An 18,305-nucleotide genomic window follows, 5' to 3' on the forward strand; every position below is an offset into this window, starting at 1 on the left:
AGACTCACACTTGGTTGCGGGAGTGTCCTCCAAATGTATGTATGTTTGTGCGTGTGTGTGTGTGTGTGTGTGTGTGTGTGTGTGTGTGTGTGTGTGTGTGTGTGTTGTTGTTGGGGGGGGGGGGGGGGTCTTTCTTTCTTTATTAGTAGTTAAATTAACCCCCAGCAAAAAAATAAAAATAAGTAATAATAATAATAATTATTATTAATAAAACAATAAAATAAAACTTTGCCTTGCGGCTTCCTCACAAAGCTGGATGGGGAAACAGCACCCCCTGCCGGAACAAAATGCTTACGGCACCTGGTATTCCCAGGCGGTCTCCCATCCAAGTACTAACCAGGCCCGACCCTGCTTAGCTTCCGAGATCAGACGAGATCGGGCGTTCTCAGGGTGGTATGGCCGTAAGCGAGAGACGGTGATGCAAACAGGCGTTATAAACCTGCATCATGGCGAAAGTGCACCTTACCATGCAGCCCTACTTCAGGGATTTTTCTTCTTTTTTTTTCCTTGGTAATTTAAATCAACCCTCAGCAAAAAAACAAACAAACAAACAAACAAATAAACAAACAAACACTTTGTCTTGTGACTTCATCAAAAAGCTGGAAACAGAGCCCTCTGCCGGAACAAAATGCTTACGGCACCTGGTATTCCCAGGCGGTCTCCCATCCAAGTACTAACCAGGCCCGACCCTGCTTAGCTTCCGAGATCAGACGAGATCGGGCGAGATCGGGCGTTCTCAGGGTGGTATGGCCGTAAGCGAAAGACTCTGATGCAAACAGACGTTATAAACCTGCAGCATGACGGAAGTGCACCTTGCCATGTAGCCCTACTTCAGGGATTTTTTTTTCTTTTTTTCTACTTGGTAGTTTAAATTAGCCCCCAGCAACCCCCCCCCCCAAAACAAAACAAAACAAAACAAAAACAACAACACACAACAACAACAACAACAACGTAGCATAAATCTGCAAAATAATTGATTAAATTTTTTTGAAGACCCCCTGGAGACCAACAGGGATATTACATTGAAAACCTAAAACAAACCAAAACAAACCAAAACACAACACAACAAAACAAAACAAAAATTGAATTACCACGATTTCACACAAAATGTCATTTTGTACAGTACTGTACAGTACTGTACGGGGCTGCACAGTCCGGTACAGGAGAACCAACCGTAGTGTACACAAACGAACAGCCACGGTAATACAATGCAAACGAGAACCAATCACAAGTGTTATAAACAGTCAACAGAGCGTTTGCACCAATCACCACCTTGTATATGTGTCAGAGACGCGTCCTATTGGTCTGATTAAACATGCGGAACTGACACGCTCAACGCGCGGGTCTGTCAAAAAAATATATCAGAAACGTTACTTTTTCAGAGAACGCCCCAGCTTGCGTTTGTGAAGACTCTGTAAAAGACCCTACAAAAATAATCGTGAGTGGAACCTGCCGTGTAAAAGCCGTAGACGGAAAATTAGAGTTAGACGACGTGACAGTCCGTAAATTGGATTAGTGTTAAGTCAAGCTACCTCTGAATGGTGATTTAGCAGGGTTGCTAACTACCTCGGCGGAAAGCTGTGACTTGGCCACACGGTTGCACATATGACACTGCGGAGAGAGCAGTTTGAAAGGTTAGCATTCGCATTGAGTCCACTCGTTAGGCGCTAGCTTTGACGACGATTTTTGCCTGGAGAGACCGCAAACGCGTTTCGACACAAATAGCGTTTTCCGAAGCGAGGCGACAACATGGAAAGCTACAGCCATCGGTTCGATCCCACTATTGGACGAGACAACAAACCATACAAGAAGAAAGGATCGTCTCATCAGAGCGCGACGAGTTGCGACGATGGAGAACGTAAACCAAAGTTTGTGAGTATGGTATAAAAGTCTTTATGAAATCAATCAAGTGTTGTCATGCCCGATCGCCGTGTAGTTGAAGTCACAATAGGTGCGTAGGTATCGTTGCTACGATTGTCTTCCTTATATGAAAAGCTATAAGAAGACTGAAGAGGACACAATTCACAAGAGAAAGAAACGTTGAAATAACTGCTGTATGGATGCACGACCCTCTTGGAATAACACGCTGAAGGGCTTTGCCTGTCTGAATGCTGCTGACCTTGATTCGTAATTGGCGTGGCGTTAAAGGTAAAGGTTAAAATTAGCACAGGTTTTAGTTCTTATGGTAATCCTTTCTTCTACACACCAGCCACCATTGTGTCTGCAGCCTTCACCTGGCAGCCATGGAGGCAGGTCACTGGTTAGACAGAACATTGCTGTTAGTACAGTTCGCTCTACTCTTCCATGAGCCTAATTTTCCAAACTATGAGGCTTAAACTGGCAACAGATACAACCACTGGAGACAGGGTGGACTAGAATCAGAACAGAAAACTGGTGTTGTTACGACTTTCTTCAGTTCATTACACACCACTTTCCATTTGAGAGAGATGAAAAGTTTTTTCTCGTCTCCAACTATTGGATTGGTGGCTGTGATTGTGTCAACATTGGCTGCTATTCATTTTTATTTCAGGCTCTAAGGGAAACGTTATTAAATTAGTTTCCATGCATTGACGCAATACTCTGAGGTGATCATAATGTCTGCGCTTGTATTATGTTTCCTGTCGTATCTGTTGAGTATCTGTTTCTTCAGTAAAATCTAGATATTAGATGAATGGATGCAGTTGCACTGCCTGTTCCTAGACTGATAAGATAACTTTTGTCGTCATACTTCAGACTTGTAGAAAAATGGTCTGCCACAGTAGATGTTGGTTTGGGCAGTATATCAGCAGAAATCTTTTTGTGGCATTAGCATTGTCGACATTTAGCCTCTCTGGTGAAGCAACAGACATTGTCAGAAACACACAGCCTGTATGCTTGCTTGATGTGTATGCGCCCTAAATAAAAGATGAGTTGTAAAACTGCATATACATGTAGACAAGTCATAGTGCTGCCTGGGAATGTGCACACAAGGATCTCTGTGTGTCATTTGCATGCCCACTGTCAACCATAAATGGTCAATGCAGAACACCTGATAAATGTTGAATGTTAATGTATGGAGCCTTTAAACAAATCAGACATTGTAGTAAATCATAGCATTTGCAATAGAAATGTGAGTGACATGAAGTGACTGAAATTAAGTTAGAAAGAGTGATGAGGGAACAATTCTAGAATAAATGTAGTCTGACCTCAGGGACAACAATGGCATTGCAGCCAACTATCAACGTGTCTGGTTACACACAGCACCATTTTTCACCAATGTTGGGAATGAATTAATGGAATAGTTCTAGATTTATGCTGGAGTACATTATGCTTCATTTGATTCACTAGCAACTTATTCACATTTCATATGTGTGCTGATTGTCACGACCGGACTTGAACACAATGTTCTTCACTCCATGAAATTGAGGAGGAAAACAAATAAATACAGCTCCTTAACTACAGTTTTGAAACCACCAGTTTTCATAATCTCTTTACGATGACCTCGCTATAGGGCATTGCAACCATGAGGCGAACCCATCCCAAACTGACCTTTGCTATGATTGCTCATAAAACAATCAGTGTTGATGTTTTATTAAGGTTCTTTTGTTTCTCATCACATTAATGTGCAACATTGTTCAAATTATTTGATAATATGATGGTTTGAAATCCATTTGCAGCATTTTGACCAAACTCCTCAATTTTGCCAGACACATGTGAACACATGGTTAGGTTAGGTATGCTAAGCTATATGCTTACTATATTATTCCCTTGGGTGAAATCAAAATCAAATCAAAAAAGAAAATGATGTGGCAGGTCAAAGTTGGGCCTGTGGGCCTTGAGATGAACATGATGACTTGCTGTACAGAACATTCTGTACCAAGATGCTACAAAACAAATATGTTCCATCTGATTTACTATTCACCTCATTAAGGCCTTAGATGTTGGAGTAGTTGTCAATATTTTTTTTTAAATCATGTTTGGTTGTTTTGTCATGTGTCAACATTTCCACAAGATGAACATGTTGACCATAGTTTTATAACTGTCTCAGTGTGCTCTTTCTTGCTCATGGCATATTGGGCAATAAAATGTATGTTAATCTTGGATTTGCAACACTAAGTTGGGGGATGACTCATTGATGGGCTGCCCCCACAAATTTAATGCTAATCGCATTGCACGCTGCTGGATATTGATTAATTTCTCCTGGGGCACTGCACACTTTTTTGCTAATAAAAAAAAAAAAAAAAAAAAAAAAAAATCACAAATTAAATGGTCTTTTAATAATAAACAATTCATTATTAATACTATTTGAAATAATTTGCTGCAGCACTTAAAAGAAAATATACATAATCTTAAAGTGCTTTTGAAACACTAACTACATTTGAATTTGTTTAACTGATCTGAGTGCGCTGTTCTGTTGCCACTGGCTCTACCCCAACATGCTCGTTGTCTTACTTGTCCTTCCCTAGTTCCTACTTTTCCTTTTTTATCTGGCCTTGTCTTGCAGCAAGTAATATATTTCCTCAATTTTTCTAGCAGTTTATGTCATAATATAACAGAACAGAACCGGCAATGAGGTTCGCAATCCAATTTATGAACTTTGTTTTCTTTTTTGTTCCTCTCCTGTAGCATTTACCTTTTAAAAACATCACAGACGATGTGGTAAGAGCTAAAGACTTGGATGTTTTCTACTCTTCAAATGTTTCTAGTTTGTCTAACAACCAAAACGTTCTCATTTAACCTTGTTTGTTGCATTCCTTGGCAGTTCTTTTAGCCTTTCTTTCTATATACTGGATTCATCACATCACAAAGCACGCCCGTCTTTCTTTCTTTCTCTCTTTCTTTCCCGTTCTTGTTGACGCCCCATGTTTCCCATTTGGTTTGGCAGATGTTCCTTCATGAGTCTACTGTACTTTATCAGCACGATGTACTCTTTCTAACAAATTTACAAACACTCTCATCTTCTGTATTATTTTGTAAATAGTTTAACCATGCACTCATTTACTAACACTTCTATACATTTCAGCCCCGGACAAATGTAGTGTTTTTCACATTTTAATTCTCCCTTTTCTTCTTGTTCAGCTGGATAGGTTTGCCAGTATTCGGATCCCAGGGAGTAAAAAGGAGCGACCACCATTATCTCAATTTAAACACAGTTCCAGCGATTGGTCCATATCCTCATCATCCGTCTCAAATCATTTTGAAGAGCTGTCGTCCAAGATCACCTCTGAAAAAGAGATATTGGCTCTCTTTGAAAAAATGATGGTACATATGTCTTTGTCTGAATTCTTACGACAACCCAAGTAGCTTCTCACTTACAGTTGCAGAATAAAATGTTCTCAAAACTGATGATGTTGTGCTGTTTCATCAGGAGGACATGAACTTGAGTGAGGAAAAGAAGACTCCTTTGAGAGACAAAGACCTCCACAAAAAGAAAGAAATGGTCATCCAGTATATTTGTACTGCCTCCAAAACTGTGAGTTCTTTTTTTTTTTTTTTCTTTTTTCAATTTTATCATTTGTGTCTTGTGGCCAACCTTGCCAACACTAAATATTACACTGGATGGTATTTTCTCAATATTTTGGTTGGAGCAAAAATGTACAAAGGGCAGGGCATGCAGTATCAAAGGCACACCTGCTCTGGGGTTACTTAGCTCGTTATATTCATTAATTAGTTTGCTGGCACGGGCACCTCCCGAGCACTAGCTCAGGGTTCCAGTTGGTCGAAGGAGGGTATAAGCCTGCCAAAGACCCTGGAGATACTGGAAAACAAATAGTGTGGCCTCCATTGAGCCTTTGCAGTGCACTATACGCATTGGACTACTGACCTAGAATGGGCAAAGGCAGGGACACACTTTCAGTATTCTTGATTGGCTGTCCTGCTGCCACAGAGTTGATGGAATTGGTCAAATTGCCCTGCTGTTGTATTGACTCGTCACCGAGGTTGGGGACTAAAGTCAACACAGCCTGGGAAAGTTTGCAGTCACTGTGGCAATGATATAACAATTGATGAAGAATGTTTGTGTCAGTGAAGACTCCTCGACTCACTGGACTGCCATCTCATTGTGGGCCAAGAGTGGATTGATGTCTCATGTCGTATAAACATATAGAGAGGTCAGGTGAAGGTCAGAGCATGAATCAAATCAGTTTTTTTGTTACAAAGGACATGGAGTGAAATCCATAATCTCATTCCTTCTTTGTCTCTCATGCATTTACACATGTTTTTACAGACGGCAACTTCCTCTGTCAAAAGCCTCATGTATACAAACATGACACACATTGTTTGATGACTAAGGATCCATCTATGGGTGTCTGAGTAAGAATCACTAATAGGTAAATGTTATAGTTTATAAAGCTGCTGTTTGTCTGATTTGACACCAGCTCATCTGCTTTGACTGGTTAGGGGGAAAAGGAAATACAAAAAATGTGGAGGGCAAGAGTTAGAGACAGAGATGGAAGTAGTCAGAGTGGCAGACAGGCCAGAGTGAAATGCAGGGTGAGCGACCAAACGCATAGAAAGCTCTCGTGATATAGATGTATATAAATAAATCATTCTAACATAGAATGATAGAAAGACATGCATACGTGTGATGTGTATGTATAAAACATTTTGTTGTGTAGTTGTACCTCAAAATATTTTAAAACTTAAATAGACTTAGATGTATAATAGTAGACTGCTTTTGCTGCTGTCCATATAGAAAGTGTGATATGTGCGTAAATTGCAAGGGTAAGAATTTGGCAGAGGGGGACAGAACCAAGGCGGGACGTCTGATCAGACTGAACACTGCCCCGCCGGATCGGGTCATATGTTCCAAACCCCCATCATCACCCGCTTAAAGGAGGGAAGGATCAAATCGGGTGACACTCAAGTCTACCCTTCAGGCATTCTCTCTTCCAAACTTCCTTCCCCCTCCCTCTCTGACTGACTGGCTGATTTAAAATCATGGTTCGCCTTCAATGTTCTTGAATATCAAAGGAATAAGATAGAATTTTTCCTCATACCTACCATATTAACTCATTATCCAAAACTAACAGTTCTTTCTCAACATTGACTATAGCTCTGTTTTCCCCTCCCGCTAGGCCAAGGCTCTGGGTGCCATCCATTGTCATTGACAGCACTCATTCCAATCACATATAAATAACACCCATTTGCACTGCCATCCCATCCACAGCCTTGTCACATCCCAGATCGATTACTGAAAATGTCTTTCATTTCGTCTCACCCACAAGTCTCTCTGTAAACTTCAGCTGCTTCAGAACTCTGCTGCCTGTCTCATTTCTACAATCCCCTCCATTCACCACGTCACCGTTTTGAAGCAGCTCCACTGGCTTCCCATAAAATATTAAATTGAAAACAAAATAGTAGAACTGCTGCACACCTTCAAAGCTTCCATAACATTGCTCCTGTGTATCTGTCTCACCTTCTCCACATCGCCACGCCCCTGCGCACCCTTGTGTGCTCCTCCTCCTCAATCCCTTTCCCAGCTCTGCAACGCCCTCTTCAAATCGCAATCCCAAAACTCGTTTATTCCAAATAGCTTATTCGCTGTCATTTTTCTATTCAATTTTGGTCATAGCAACTCCAACTAGAGCTCATTTTCTTTGTCTTTTCAGGGTAGTTTAAAAAACAGCCATCAGATATCGCCTCAGGAGTTTCTTGGGGAGCTGAAGTCCGGGGTGATGGATGAACGGCTGTTTGCCTGTCTGGACTCATTGCGAGTGTCCCTTACCAGCAACCCTGTCAGGTATAGTGCAACCATTGTCCTGTTCAAGCAGTGCTTTCTCTGTATTGATGACTTTTTTTTTTCTATTCCAATCCAAATGTGCAATAGTCTCAAAATGAAAGTGTATTGTACATAGAAGTAGTATCAGTATTTTTAACTAATATTAATTTTCAGTAAAGTGATTTTGGATGCACGGCAAATTTGGAGGCCGGAGGCTCGTAGCTGCTTCTCTTTCAATCAAGATGTTTCCAAAACAGACATTTATTTTTTTGTCTGGCCACTAAATATACATGAGAAGTCTCAGATGTTACCCAAGTAAATGTAAAATCATTTGTAAGACATGGACTATCTGGGTATTCTCCAGTTTTTGCTTGAAATGGGTTTTGTTTTTGTTTTTTGGTAGAGAGAGGAAGAGGGTTACACATTCCCAGTAATGACGCTGTAGAATATCTGGTACAGCACAGGTACACAATAAAGTGTCAGTCATTCTACAGCCAGTGCAGCGGCAACTATTATGAATACAAAAATAAAGACTTATAAAATGTCTTTCACTCTTTCAGTCCTGCTTTCTAGGCAACCTGACCTCCTGCCTGAGGGTTAAACATCTGCTGTCCTTTTTCACCTTCACGTTGTCTAAATCGGCAGCAGTCTTCCTCGCTCTCCTTAGACACACAGCTTGCTGGCGAGGCTTTGAGCAGTTTTTGTGACTCTCTGCAGATCTTTCCTGTCCGCTGCTCAACAGTTTGCATCTCAAGCCGTGACACGATGTGTGTGGTGCTGTGGTAAAAGGCCACATACAGCTTCTCCCCCGTGTGCGTCCTCGCTCAGCACTCTGGAGAATTGGAGTCTCTGTTGGGTCTTTTTAAGTACCGCAGTGCTGTTGGCGCTCAAGGAGAGGTCCTCGCATACATATGTCCCCAGTAACTTAAAAGAGGACACCTGCTTCACGCAGTCCCTGTTGATGTGAAATATCTAGCTGGGTCTGGTTCCCCCTCGTGCTTGCAAGTCTATCACCATCTCTTTAGTTTTGCCAATGTTGACATACAGTGCATATTTTGCTTTCCATCTGCCATCACCCTGTTATAACATAGAAACATCCATACATCAATTTCCAATACCCACTTGTTGGGTAACATTTACATGGGGTAACATTTACCATTTAACAGAAAATTGCAACAGTTCTTGTCAACATTTTAGATTAACGGTTCCCTTCTTTCACAGTACCTGTAAGCCAAAGATCCTGATGGTATCGCCAGATTGTTTGCATAGAAGCAGACTAGTTGGCTTGCAAAGTACTGTATATTTATATGTTTGACCACTAGAGGGTGTTGTTGGATTTCATATAGAGCAATTTAAGACAAGCAATGAGAGGGATTATTATTATTATTATTATGATTGTTATTGTTATTATTGTTATTGTTGTTATTATTATTGTTGTTGTTGTTGTTGTTATATATGTTTTACAATAGGTCTGAAGGCCTAAGATGGAGGCTGGCTGGTTCACAAAGCAGCTGGCCTGCGCTGTGACAAACATTAGCTTGTGTTCACTCAAATGAGCGGCTCTCCAATGAGCATGTCCGGTGTGTTGATTTGTTCTTGGCCTGTCAAAAGCGAGGTCGCCACTTAGCTGACATTCGCAGTTGGACAGACGGGTCCAGACACTCTCTAAATGAATAGAAGAGAAAAGGAGAGTCAAACTATTAACCTGAAGATAGAGGGCTCTCATCGATGAGCTATAGCCTCTGGAAAAGAACTCAGGCAAAATGGAGCCAGACGGTTTAAGCTCATGAGAAATGAACCCATGAATAGTTTGAAAAGGAAAAAAAAAAACAAGACATGCTGACCTTCAATGCCCTATTCATTTCACAAATACAAGGGAAAAAATAGAGGGAGGGAGTGCTTTCTTATGTGAACTCTTAGAAACTGTAAAACTGTATGAGATTATAGTAAACTTTTCAATCTTAGAAGAAAATCTTTGTAGCACCCAAATTGATTTTTTTTCTCCCTTCACACTTGGATTCATTTGCATCTCAGTCTTTTTTAACTGGGCAAATGAATTTCCTCGTCCAAGTTCACTGTCAGTGGCCGGAAGTACAGCAAATATTCTTTAATTGTGCTTTGCCTCGAGAGAATCCTGCGTTCGTTTTTTTCCCTTGTCGTGCATGTGACTAAATTGTTGCCCTTGAATCCCAGGCTGGTAATTTTCTAACCAGCTCGCAGCGTATTGCAGCACTGAGCTTTGAGGACATTTTCTTTGACTGTGTTAAAAGAAGTCGAAAATGTTAAGTAAATGAAGTGTGCTGTATTTCTCATGGATTTACTGATGGCTAGTTCCCAGAGAAGGAAATGCCTGAAATATACTGTTGCTTATTTCCAGTGTTATTGACTTTAGCACTCTTCTTGGTGTCGCCGTTACCAGATAATTGAGCTTTGCTTGTGGCAGTGGTCCAGCATTGTGAGGTTTTTGCATGCCAACAATGCTTTTCCATGCTGTCCAGCTCCCCTTGCAGCCTAGTGCAACAGCCTTGATCTTATAATGCTTGTTTTCCATACTCGCCTCCTCTGACACCACGGGCTCCTTTTGCTCTCTGCTGTCGGCTTTAGAGAAGAATCGTGAAGCATCTTCAAATCCCTCGTCTGCTCGTCCTGTCTGGACTCTGCCCAATATCTCCTTGTGTATGCTCTTCCTATCAGGGTGTCTACCATTAATATGGTGAGGGAGGTTGATGACCTTTTTAAAAGTGAAGATTTGGACTCCAAAAAAATCAAATACACCTTTGCACTCGCATGCAGCTTCATGATGTATTTGACTGATAACTCACCAATGTGTCTTTCATTTGCTATTAAACATTGCATAAATGAAAACTGAAACCCATGCTAAGCACTGCCTTTATTTTTTGTTATTATTGAGAGGCTCTCAGCTTGTTGCTGGAAAGCATGGAGCATTTTTGATTACTGCTGTGCAAAAACTGAATGCTAATGCTCTGCGATGTTATTTGGTTCCAATCAAGAGGGAGATGCAGTCACTCACAATCTTGCTCAAGCCTACGTTTTTTGCATACCCTAGGTTTCTGCCTTAAGTCATTCCAATATTTGTCTATTTTATTTTCTCTTTGTTACAGTCAAAAATCAAATACCTCAGATCCTCTTTTTAGAGTCAACCCTCCTCTCTCGGTCATTGCAGCACATCAGAAAACCCAGCATATTCTCTAATCTCTTAAGCATTTTTTTTTAGCCACAATAAAAACATTATTTTAGACTTTAATTTATTTTCATCAGAATGGAAGTAAGTGTTTGGTTTTAAATCTGTGCAATAGATAAGTGATGTTGTAGGTCTCTCATGTGTGTTTATCATTAATATTTGTTGTTGCAGTTGGGTTCAGAGTTTTGGGCATGAAGGTCATGGATTGCTGCTGGACATATTGGAAAGGTTGCTCTCAAGGAAACAGTTAAGTCTCTTCATCCTCTAGTTTATTTTTTGCATATTAAATCTCCTTATACAAGAACTGAACTAGTTTCTATCACTTTCCTTGTATTCTTTCTAAATAGTCAGCATACATTTTCCATATTCTTTAAACACTATAACTGTTGAAAATGGTATTTGTGTTATTGTTTGAAGATTAACCATTCTGTGTTGCTCTGTTTTGTTGGCAGGCAAGAGAAGATTGACAAAAAGAACCAGCATAAAGTTGTCCAGTGTCTAAAAGCCTTTATGAACAACAAGGTGACTGCAATTTAATTTTAGATTTCAAAAATGCATTTCCATTCTGGTTCTGAAGTCCAAGTTTTAGTGAGTTTAAACATGATTTGATGTTGTTTTTGTTGTGCGTATCAATTGTCACTGAAACAGTTAAAAAAAAAAAAAAATCCTTGAAACCATTTAAATATTGAATTAGAATTTTATCAACTCTTGCAATGCATGTAGTAACATATTTTGATAAGGAGCCCACAGTAAGCTATATGCCATTACGACAAAGCAACAAATATCATGCAAAGGCTACACACTTACACACACATGCACGCATGCACACACACATACAGAAACCCACCCTCACACAGTATAATACAATACCACGGAAAAACTGCATTCTTTAAAGAGATTAATGACACATGACTTTTCCATGTCTTTAATCTTGTCTGTTCTAAGCAACACACATTTGCAAGAAATTTAACTGGGGCAGGACAATTCATTTTGATTTCAAAACAAAGTGATTTTTGGGTTCCCATGAAAATTTGTGGCAAAACATTTACTATTGTCGCACATCGTGGCATGTAGGCAAGTGTTCTTTCTGGAACAACTTGCAGAATCCACACACTTCCATTCCTGGGTCAAATTCCAGGTCAGGGTGCCCATGAATGGATGTGTGTGCGTTCTGGAACGGCTGCCCTTCATGTCTGCTGCTTGCTACGCCATCTGTCAACATCCACTGGCTGTGGAGCTTGTTGCAGCGGTGTCACAACACCAACAAAGTCTTGTGATAATTAAAAAAAAAAGAAAAAAAAGAGCCTGCTGTAAAGCAATGTAGCTTATATAAATGGAACGAGACACCAAAAACAGAGAGCAGTAGAACTATTTTGACCAGCTGATCTGTATTTTCTGTTTGAGATTTCTTTTGCAGAAAAAAACATATTGCTAATAATTTATTAGCCAAATCTCTTATTGAGATTAATGAGGCCCACAATATGTAATATTTTGCTAGGGCATTTATAAAAAAAAAAAAAAAAAAAAAAAAAAAATATATATATATATATATATATACATATATATATATATATATATATTCTCTTGAGTAAAATGTGCATTATATAAAATGCATTTTTTTCAGTTAGTTTAAATCCTTAGATTTTTCTGTGTTATTATTAGAAAGCCGACCCACAGCACACCTCAATAACAATGATCCAATCTGCTCAACCAAACTGGAATTTGTTTCCTCGGTAGTCTTTCATAACTTCTTTTATTATTTATTAACTTATGACACGATAAACTTGCAAAAGAACCTCTGACATATTTTGCCAAATTTGCACAGTATGTTCCTTTAAACCAAGTTTTATACCTCAGTTCAGCGCTTCCCCATTTAATATTTAGGTCAACACTGTGTAAAAAGGCAGAGGGATCTTTCCACCCTGCCCTTCAAGTCAGAGGAAGCAGATGTACAGCTGCTCTGATGCAAAGTGCTCTCAGTAAATTCTTGTGTCATCCTCGCGCCTTAACCGGCGCCAGGCGTCAGCGCTTACCCTGAGGGGCTTTCTGTTCACCCAGACTCTTCCCTGGCTACAGAAGCATCTTGGGATGTGATCTACCCACAGTGCCAATTGGACAGGTGTTGTTTGCCAGCTGTCGGCTCCAAAAAAATTTTTTCCCCCCCTGTCTTGCATAATCTCTAATAGCATGATAATGGAAAACTAAAAAGACTTATGCATTAAAATCACAAAATCACAAAGTCCCTTTATATGTGTACAAATAATATGTATTTGCTCCTCTGTTGCTGGTAAAATCTTTGTAATTTTGAAATTTATTTTTTAGAATAATTACAATTTATCAGTTATTGAAAGGAAACGTAATGATGGTTAAAAAAAAAATAAATCAAAATTTTAGGATTCTTAACATCTTTCAGACTCAAATCTTTTTTTCTGTATGAATAATCCCACACAAACAAACACCTGTCATCGGGTTACGTTTGTAGCTCCTTGTTTTATTCCCCATAGACAAAAATATTCTTTAAAAGTTGCTTTATCAATTACACACAAGCAACCAAGGTGAACATCAACGTTTGATTGTTTGAAGAATTACTCTTCCTGTATAAGTGTTTTTCTGTTTATTTTGCCTTATTTGTAAATTGTCTTCTTAGAATTAATTTGAATCTCTTTGCAAATTGTTTTCTGCTCCTCAAGGCTCATTAGCCATTTTGTTTTTGTTGCAAATAAGAACAATGGTGTTGTTTGTGTCTGCACCAGTATGGCTTGGAACGAATCCTGGGAGAGGAGAAAAGTCTTGCACTCCTTGCAAGAGCCATTGATCCCACTCAGTCTGCCATGATGACTGACGTGGTGAAGCTCCTGTCAGCCATCTGTATCGTGGGCGAGGAGAACACGTATGTTCCAGCCTCATTAATTTTTGTCAATATGTCTTGCCGATAGTCTCATGTAATTGATGTCAAGAATTCAGACTGCAACAAGACTTGGTATTACTGTCAAGTTGACGCATAGAACAACAAAAACAGCTGAATTGCTTATTAAGGCAAGGGGAAAATAAGTTGGATTTTTGTGCCTGCCTGTCCTACTTTGCAAAAGAACATGTGTACAATGTTTAAATGAACACCTTCCTGCCTACCTTTACCTCTTCCACAATGCAGTGAGTCAGTCATATAAATGATTTCTAATAAAGAAACATTTAGGAGACATTCCAAAGCCTATTTAATTAAATTAAACCACTTGTTAAAACTTTCAAATTGCCTTTTAGCTTGGAAAAGGTCCTTGAAGCCATCACAACAGCAGGGGAATGGCGCGCCATCGAGAGGTTCAGTCCCATTGTGCAAGGGCTCCGGGATCGCTCTGTTCAATTACAAGTAAGTGCAAAGTGTCAAGTCATTCAGTGTAGCAGTTTTCATACTTTCCCTGATTTTAGCTTGAATTCAGCCAAGCAGAATAGATTGAACAGACTTTGAAGGCAATCAAATGCATCAAAAACATGTCTTTTTTTTTTTTTTTTAATCTTTGGATAAACATAACACACAAAAAAGTACAAAATCAAAACAACACACCAAAGATAATAACTGGAACAAAAAAAAGATAAATTGTTGGTAAGTCATTTCATTGAGATGCGTATACATGACACCTGCATATGAGAAAACAAAAGTGAAAGCAAATGGCTTGGTTTTTGTCACTAATGAAATTAACAATAAAGGTATTTTGTCAGCATTTTAAATGGGAAGCTAAGACCTTTGAAGAAAGCTGCTGCTTATCTATTGCCTCGCACCCACATAAGTACACACCATATAGCCTAGAACACCGTGCTGTTAAAGCATTTGCTCCTTTGATTGTTTCATATTGTGTGCGCAATCATCAAAGGGAAGCATAATTAAAATATGCTATCTTTGCCCCCTGTTATATTCTCTCCTCTATTTGACTTCCCGTTTAGTTTCGTGTGTAATTAGAGTGACACTCAAAGGAAGGTGAACATTAATGATGGAATCAGAGGGAAATTAGTGGTGAAAAGAAGGAGGAGGTGCGGCGACTCGAAACTGGTAGACATGACTTCCCAAACACTGGCTAAACCAATAACACGAAGAGACTTTATCTGTTTTGTTTTTGTTTGCAAACATTTTCCAGTTTCCCTCTCACTAGTACACAATAGAGTTTTATTTTAACTCCATGCATTATTAATTCCAAAAATGCTGTTATTGTCAACTTGGCAAAGAGGGAGGGAAATGCTTTAAATGTCCCATAGTGCCTCCACTTACAGCCTTGAATGACAAATCATTCAAAAATATATCTAAGAAATGTGAAGTACATTTTGCACAATATATAGGCCCTTCATTTTATCAGATGATCGGATCACATTACATTCATATTACATGAATGATGTTTGGTAGCTTGTGAAGCTGTAACCGATATTTGGAATCTCTACATGCTATTTATTTAATATAGAACTTGCAAAAACTTGAAAATTCTTCAAATAATGAATCACTCTATTACATTGTGTTTGAAGAATATGCATTTCTATTTTGAGACTCTCCTGTCACTAAATGCCTAGGCAAATATTAAAATATGCTATTAAACTGAAAATGAACCTTTCAACATCTTGAATATCCGTCCTGGGAGCTCGCATTGCCACAGCCGCTTTTCACACATGAGTGGATTACTTTGCTGATCAATAATTGATTTTTCTGTTTGCGTTCGCTCTGTCGGCTGACGAGTCACAGGTTGCAGCAGTCCCTTTGCAGTAAACCAAACTCAGGGGGGATTGAAAAACAACTTCCAAAAGAGCGATTCTGCCCTTAAATACGCCGTTGGTTCGTTTCGTGTATATGGGTCTGCGGTTGTTGCATGAATATTAAAATTGCCACTCCCTCCCCAACCGCTTGGCGACTGGAGAAAATAGACATGCATTAGTAATGGTCCTGTGATTCCAAGGGACAAAACACATTTGGAATGCAGACTGGTATCAACTTGTGTGTGAATAAGTCGCCTTGGATCGCTCATTGGTTCTCTCATTTTTCATCGCTGTCTCTTTGTCCACTCCCCACAAACCTTCTTTGCTCCCCCGTTGTGTTTCAGGTGGCATGCATGCAGCTCATCAACGCTCTAGTAACCTCTCCTGATGAGCTGGACTTAAGGCTGCACATTAGAAACGAATTCATGCGCTGTGGCCTGAAAGAGATATTTCCGGTAAGCAAAACACACAGAAGTGCACTCATGCACACGTTTGCTCAAAACGGTCTCATATTCTCCCTCATCATTTATTTTTCAAATGAGGGGTCCATGCTTCTGATATGATGTCAGTTTGTTCAAGCAAATGATTCTAAATCTTGAAACATGCAAAGTTGGAACATTGTTTTCCTGAGCCAGCAGCGTCGGAGAAGGGAAGAAGTGCTGGGCTTGTAATTCCCTGCACACTTTTATATCATTTACCAAACATGTTTGCCTGCAATACAGCAAGGTTGTTGAAGCCTGCAAAAACGTATCACTCAAATGGGAATGGCCCCCTCCAATTAATTGTCCGTCTCAAGGAGCAGTTGGAACAAAATTAAAGAGTAGGCATTTTGCCTTCATGAAGCATGGTGGTTTAGTTTAAGCAGAGTAACATTTCGGTGGCGGGGGCTACATCATAAAGGACTTTTCTGTGGACTTGAATTATTTTTTTTAATATTTTTTTTTTTAATTCTACCTTTCCCCATCTGTAGCAACTGGGGACCATCAGGAATGAAGCCCTTGACATTCAGCTGAAGGTATTCGAGGAGCACAAAGAAGAGGACATGCTGGAGTTCTCTCACAGGCTGGAAGACATCAAGAGCGAGTTGGAATATCCTTTGCAGGGTTACACCCTCAGTGCCTCGCTCAATCAACATGCATGCTAACTCCCCCCCTTTTTGCCTATATTCCAAGAAAAAACACAACAATATGAATGAATAGACGACTATTACTTCCTTGTAAATGCATTTCTGTGCACTGAAAAGAAATTACCCTAACAAAAAGTAGCCCGCATTGAGTTCCCTCAAAACTGTGGTTATGTTGCTAATATACCTTTTTTGCAACTCTCGACTTAACAAAGCCCCTATTCAGAGAATTTGAGCAGAATATACTGTGAACATATTACATTAGAACCGCTGAGAACTACTAATCAGTGTGTTAATAAATGATTTGTTGTCCAGTGTGTAGGTGAAATGTATTTTCATCACAGCAACAGTGGCAACAACGTCTCTAATTTGCAGAAAAAAAGAAAGGAACAGAAACGGAGCACTGCCTTTATTTTAGTATTTCAGTTTTATCTTTTTATTTGAAAATCCAGTGTTTCAGCCTTGTGTACTGGTCCTTGACTCTTTGTACTGATGTGGGGGATGTGTTCAGTATTGTGCAGAGCACAGTGAAGGACAGCGGCGCAGAGCCCTATTTCCTCTCCATACTGCAGCACCTGATGCTCATACGCAATGACTACTTGGTCCGGTAAAAACAAATTCCTTTTTTTGAACATTGATTGTCAAAGCTTTGTACTTGTGTCACATTTTATTTTTTAGAACGTAATATAATTGCTTATTACAAGGTCAACAATTTAGACGTCCCTGAAAGTTTGGTACACAACAACAATAATGCCTGTGATAAAGAACACACTTGCTCAAACAGGTGTTGTAGTTGGCAAAAAAAAGAGAAAGAAATCTGTTAAACCATCTGCGACACTCACACTTTGCACTCAGGTAAATGGGGTTTGACCTATCACCAGAAAGACATGTACTGCATAAACGGAAAATCAAATTACTTATTTTACCCACCAGGCGGGACGGTGCAAATGTTTTTGTATTTGTCCTTTTGTTTAGTGTGTCAGCTGTGTGTTGTGCAGAAAAAAATTTACTGGTGGTGTTAATGTGAGCTCATAAATAGCCGCTTTTACTGTCAGCCTTTTTTATGAACCTAACTAGATTGTTTTACCCTTGAAGCAATACCTTTTTATCCTGGCTATAAGTGAAAACCTGTGGAAAGTTGTTTTTTGTGTGTAGCTGAGGGGGAAAAAAAAAAAACACACTCATTTTTTTTTCTCACTTGTATCCTACAAAGCATTGACTGAAAATGCGACACTTCAGAATGGCGGGAAGCAACTGATTAGCTCTGTAATTTATTTTATTTCAAATCAACAATTATAACAATTCAATTAGATAAGATTTGCCTGGTTTTGACGTCACTGTGTAAGTGTAAGGCAACATGGTTGCAGTCTGGCATTTAAGTAGAAGTGCAATAAACAGACAGCTGGATATTTAGTGTCTGCAGTATGTAGGGTATGTGCAGGATATGGGCAGTGCTATGGACATAGTATAGAGTTGAATATATTATTGAATATACGATAAATGTGACATACATATGGTCTTGCTATTGGCACACAGGTTGAAGTACTATG

General features: G+C 39.5%; 1 protein-coding gene, 1 non-coding gene and 1 pseudogene across 2 annotated transcripts in view; 1 reads left to right on the plus strand and 2 right to left on the minus strand.

Moving 5' to 3' along the window:
* Nucleotides 1-288: 288 nt before the first annotated feature.
* Nucleotides 289-407, minus strand: LOC142878630 (5S ribosomal RNA). Its single transcript, XR_012924891.1, has one exon. It is a non-coding gene; the product is annotated as a 5S ribosomal RNA (ribosomal RNA).
* Nucleotides 408-629: 222 nt separating this feature from the next.
* LOC142878641 (5S ribosomal RNA) lies at nt 630-758 on the minus strand (annotated as a pseudogene).
* Nucleotides 759-1,331: 573 nt separating this feature from the next.
* Nucleotides 1,332-18,305, plus strand: part of LOC142903534 (protein diaphanous homolog 3-like) — a 103,448-nt gene continuing 86,474 nt past the window's right edge. The window contains exons 1-12 of the mRNA XM_076049224.1: nt 1,332-1,872; nt 4,606-4,638; nt 5,059-5,241; nt 5,348-5,452; nt 7,590-7,720; nt 11,073-11,147; nt 11,354-11,423; nt 13,655-13,791; nt 14,160-14,265; nt 15,977-16,087; nt 16,603-16,721; nt 17,246-17,362. Of these exons, the coding sequence (XP_075905339.1) occupies nt 1,750-1,872; nt 4,606-4,638; nt 5,059-5,241; nt 5,348-5,452; nt 7,590-7,720; nt 11,073-11,147; nt 11,354-11,423; nt 13,655-13,791; nt 14,160-14,265; nt 15,977-16,087; nt 16,603-16,721; nt 17,246-17,362 (1,310 nt within the window). The 5' untranslated portion in view covers nt 1,332-1,749. The remainder of the gene's footprint in view (nt 1,873-4,605; nt 4,639-5,058; nt 5,242-5,347; nt 5,453-7,589; nt 7,721-11,072; nt 11,148-11,353; nt 11,424-13,654; nt 13,792-14,159; nt 14,266-15,976; nt 16,088-16,602; nt 16,722-17,245; nt 17,363-18,305) is intronic.

Source organism: Nelusetta ayraudi, unplaced genomic scaffold (assembly GCF_046127955.1).
Source record: "Nelusetta ayraudi isolate G7.1 ecotype Tasmania unplaced genomic scaffold, CSIRO-AGI_Nayr_v1 ptg000005l, whole genome shotgun sequence".
NCBI lineage: Eukaryota > Metazoa > Chordata > Actinopteri > Tetraodontiformes > Monacanthidae > Nelusetta > Nelusetta ayraudi.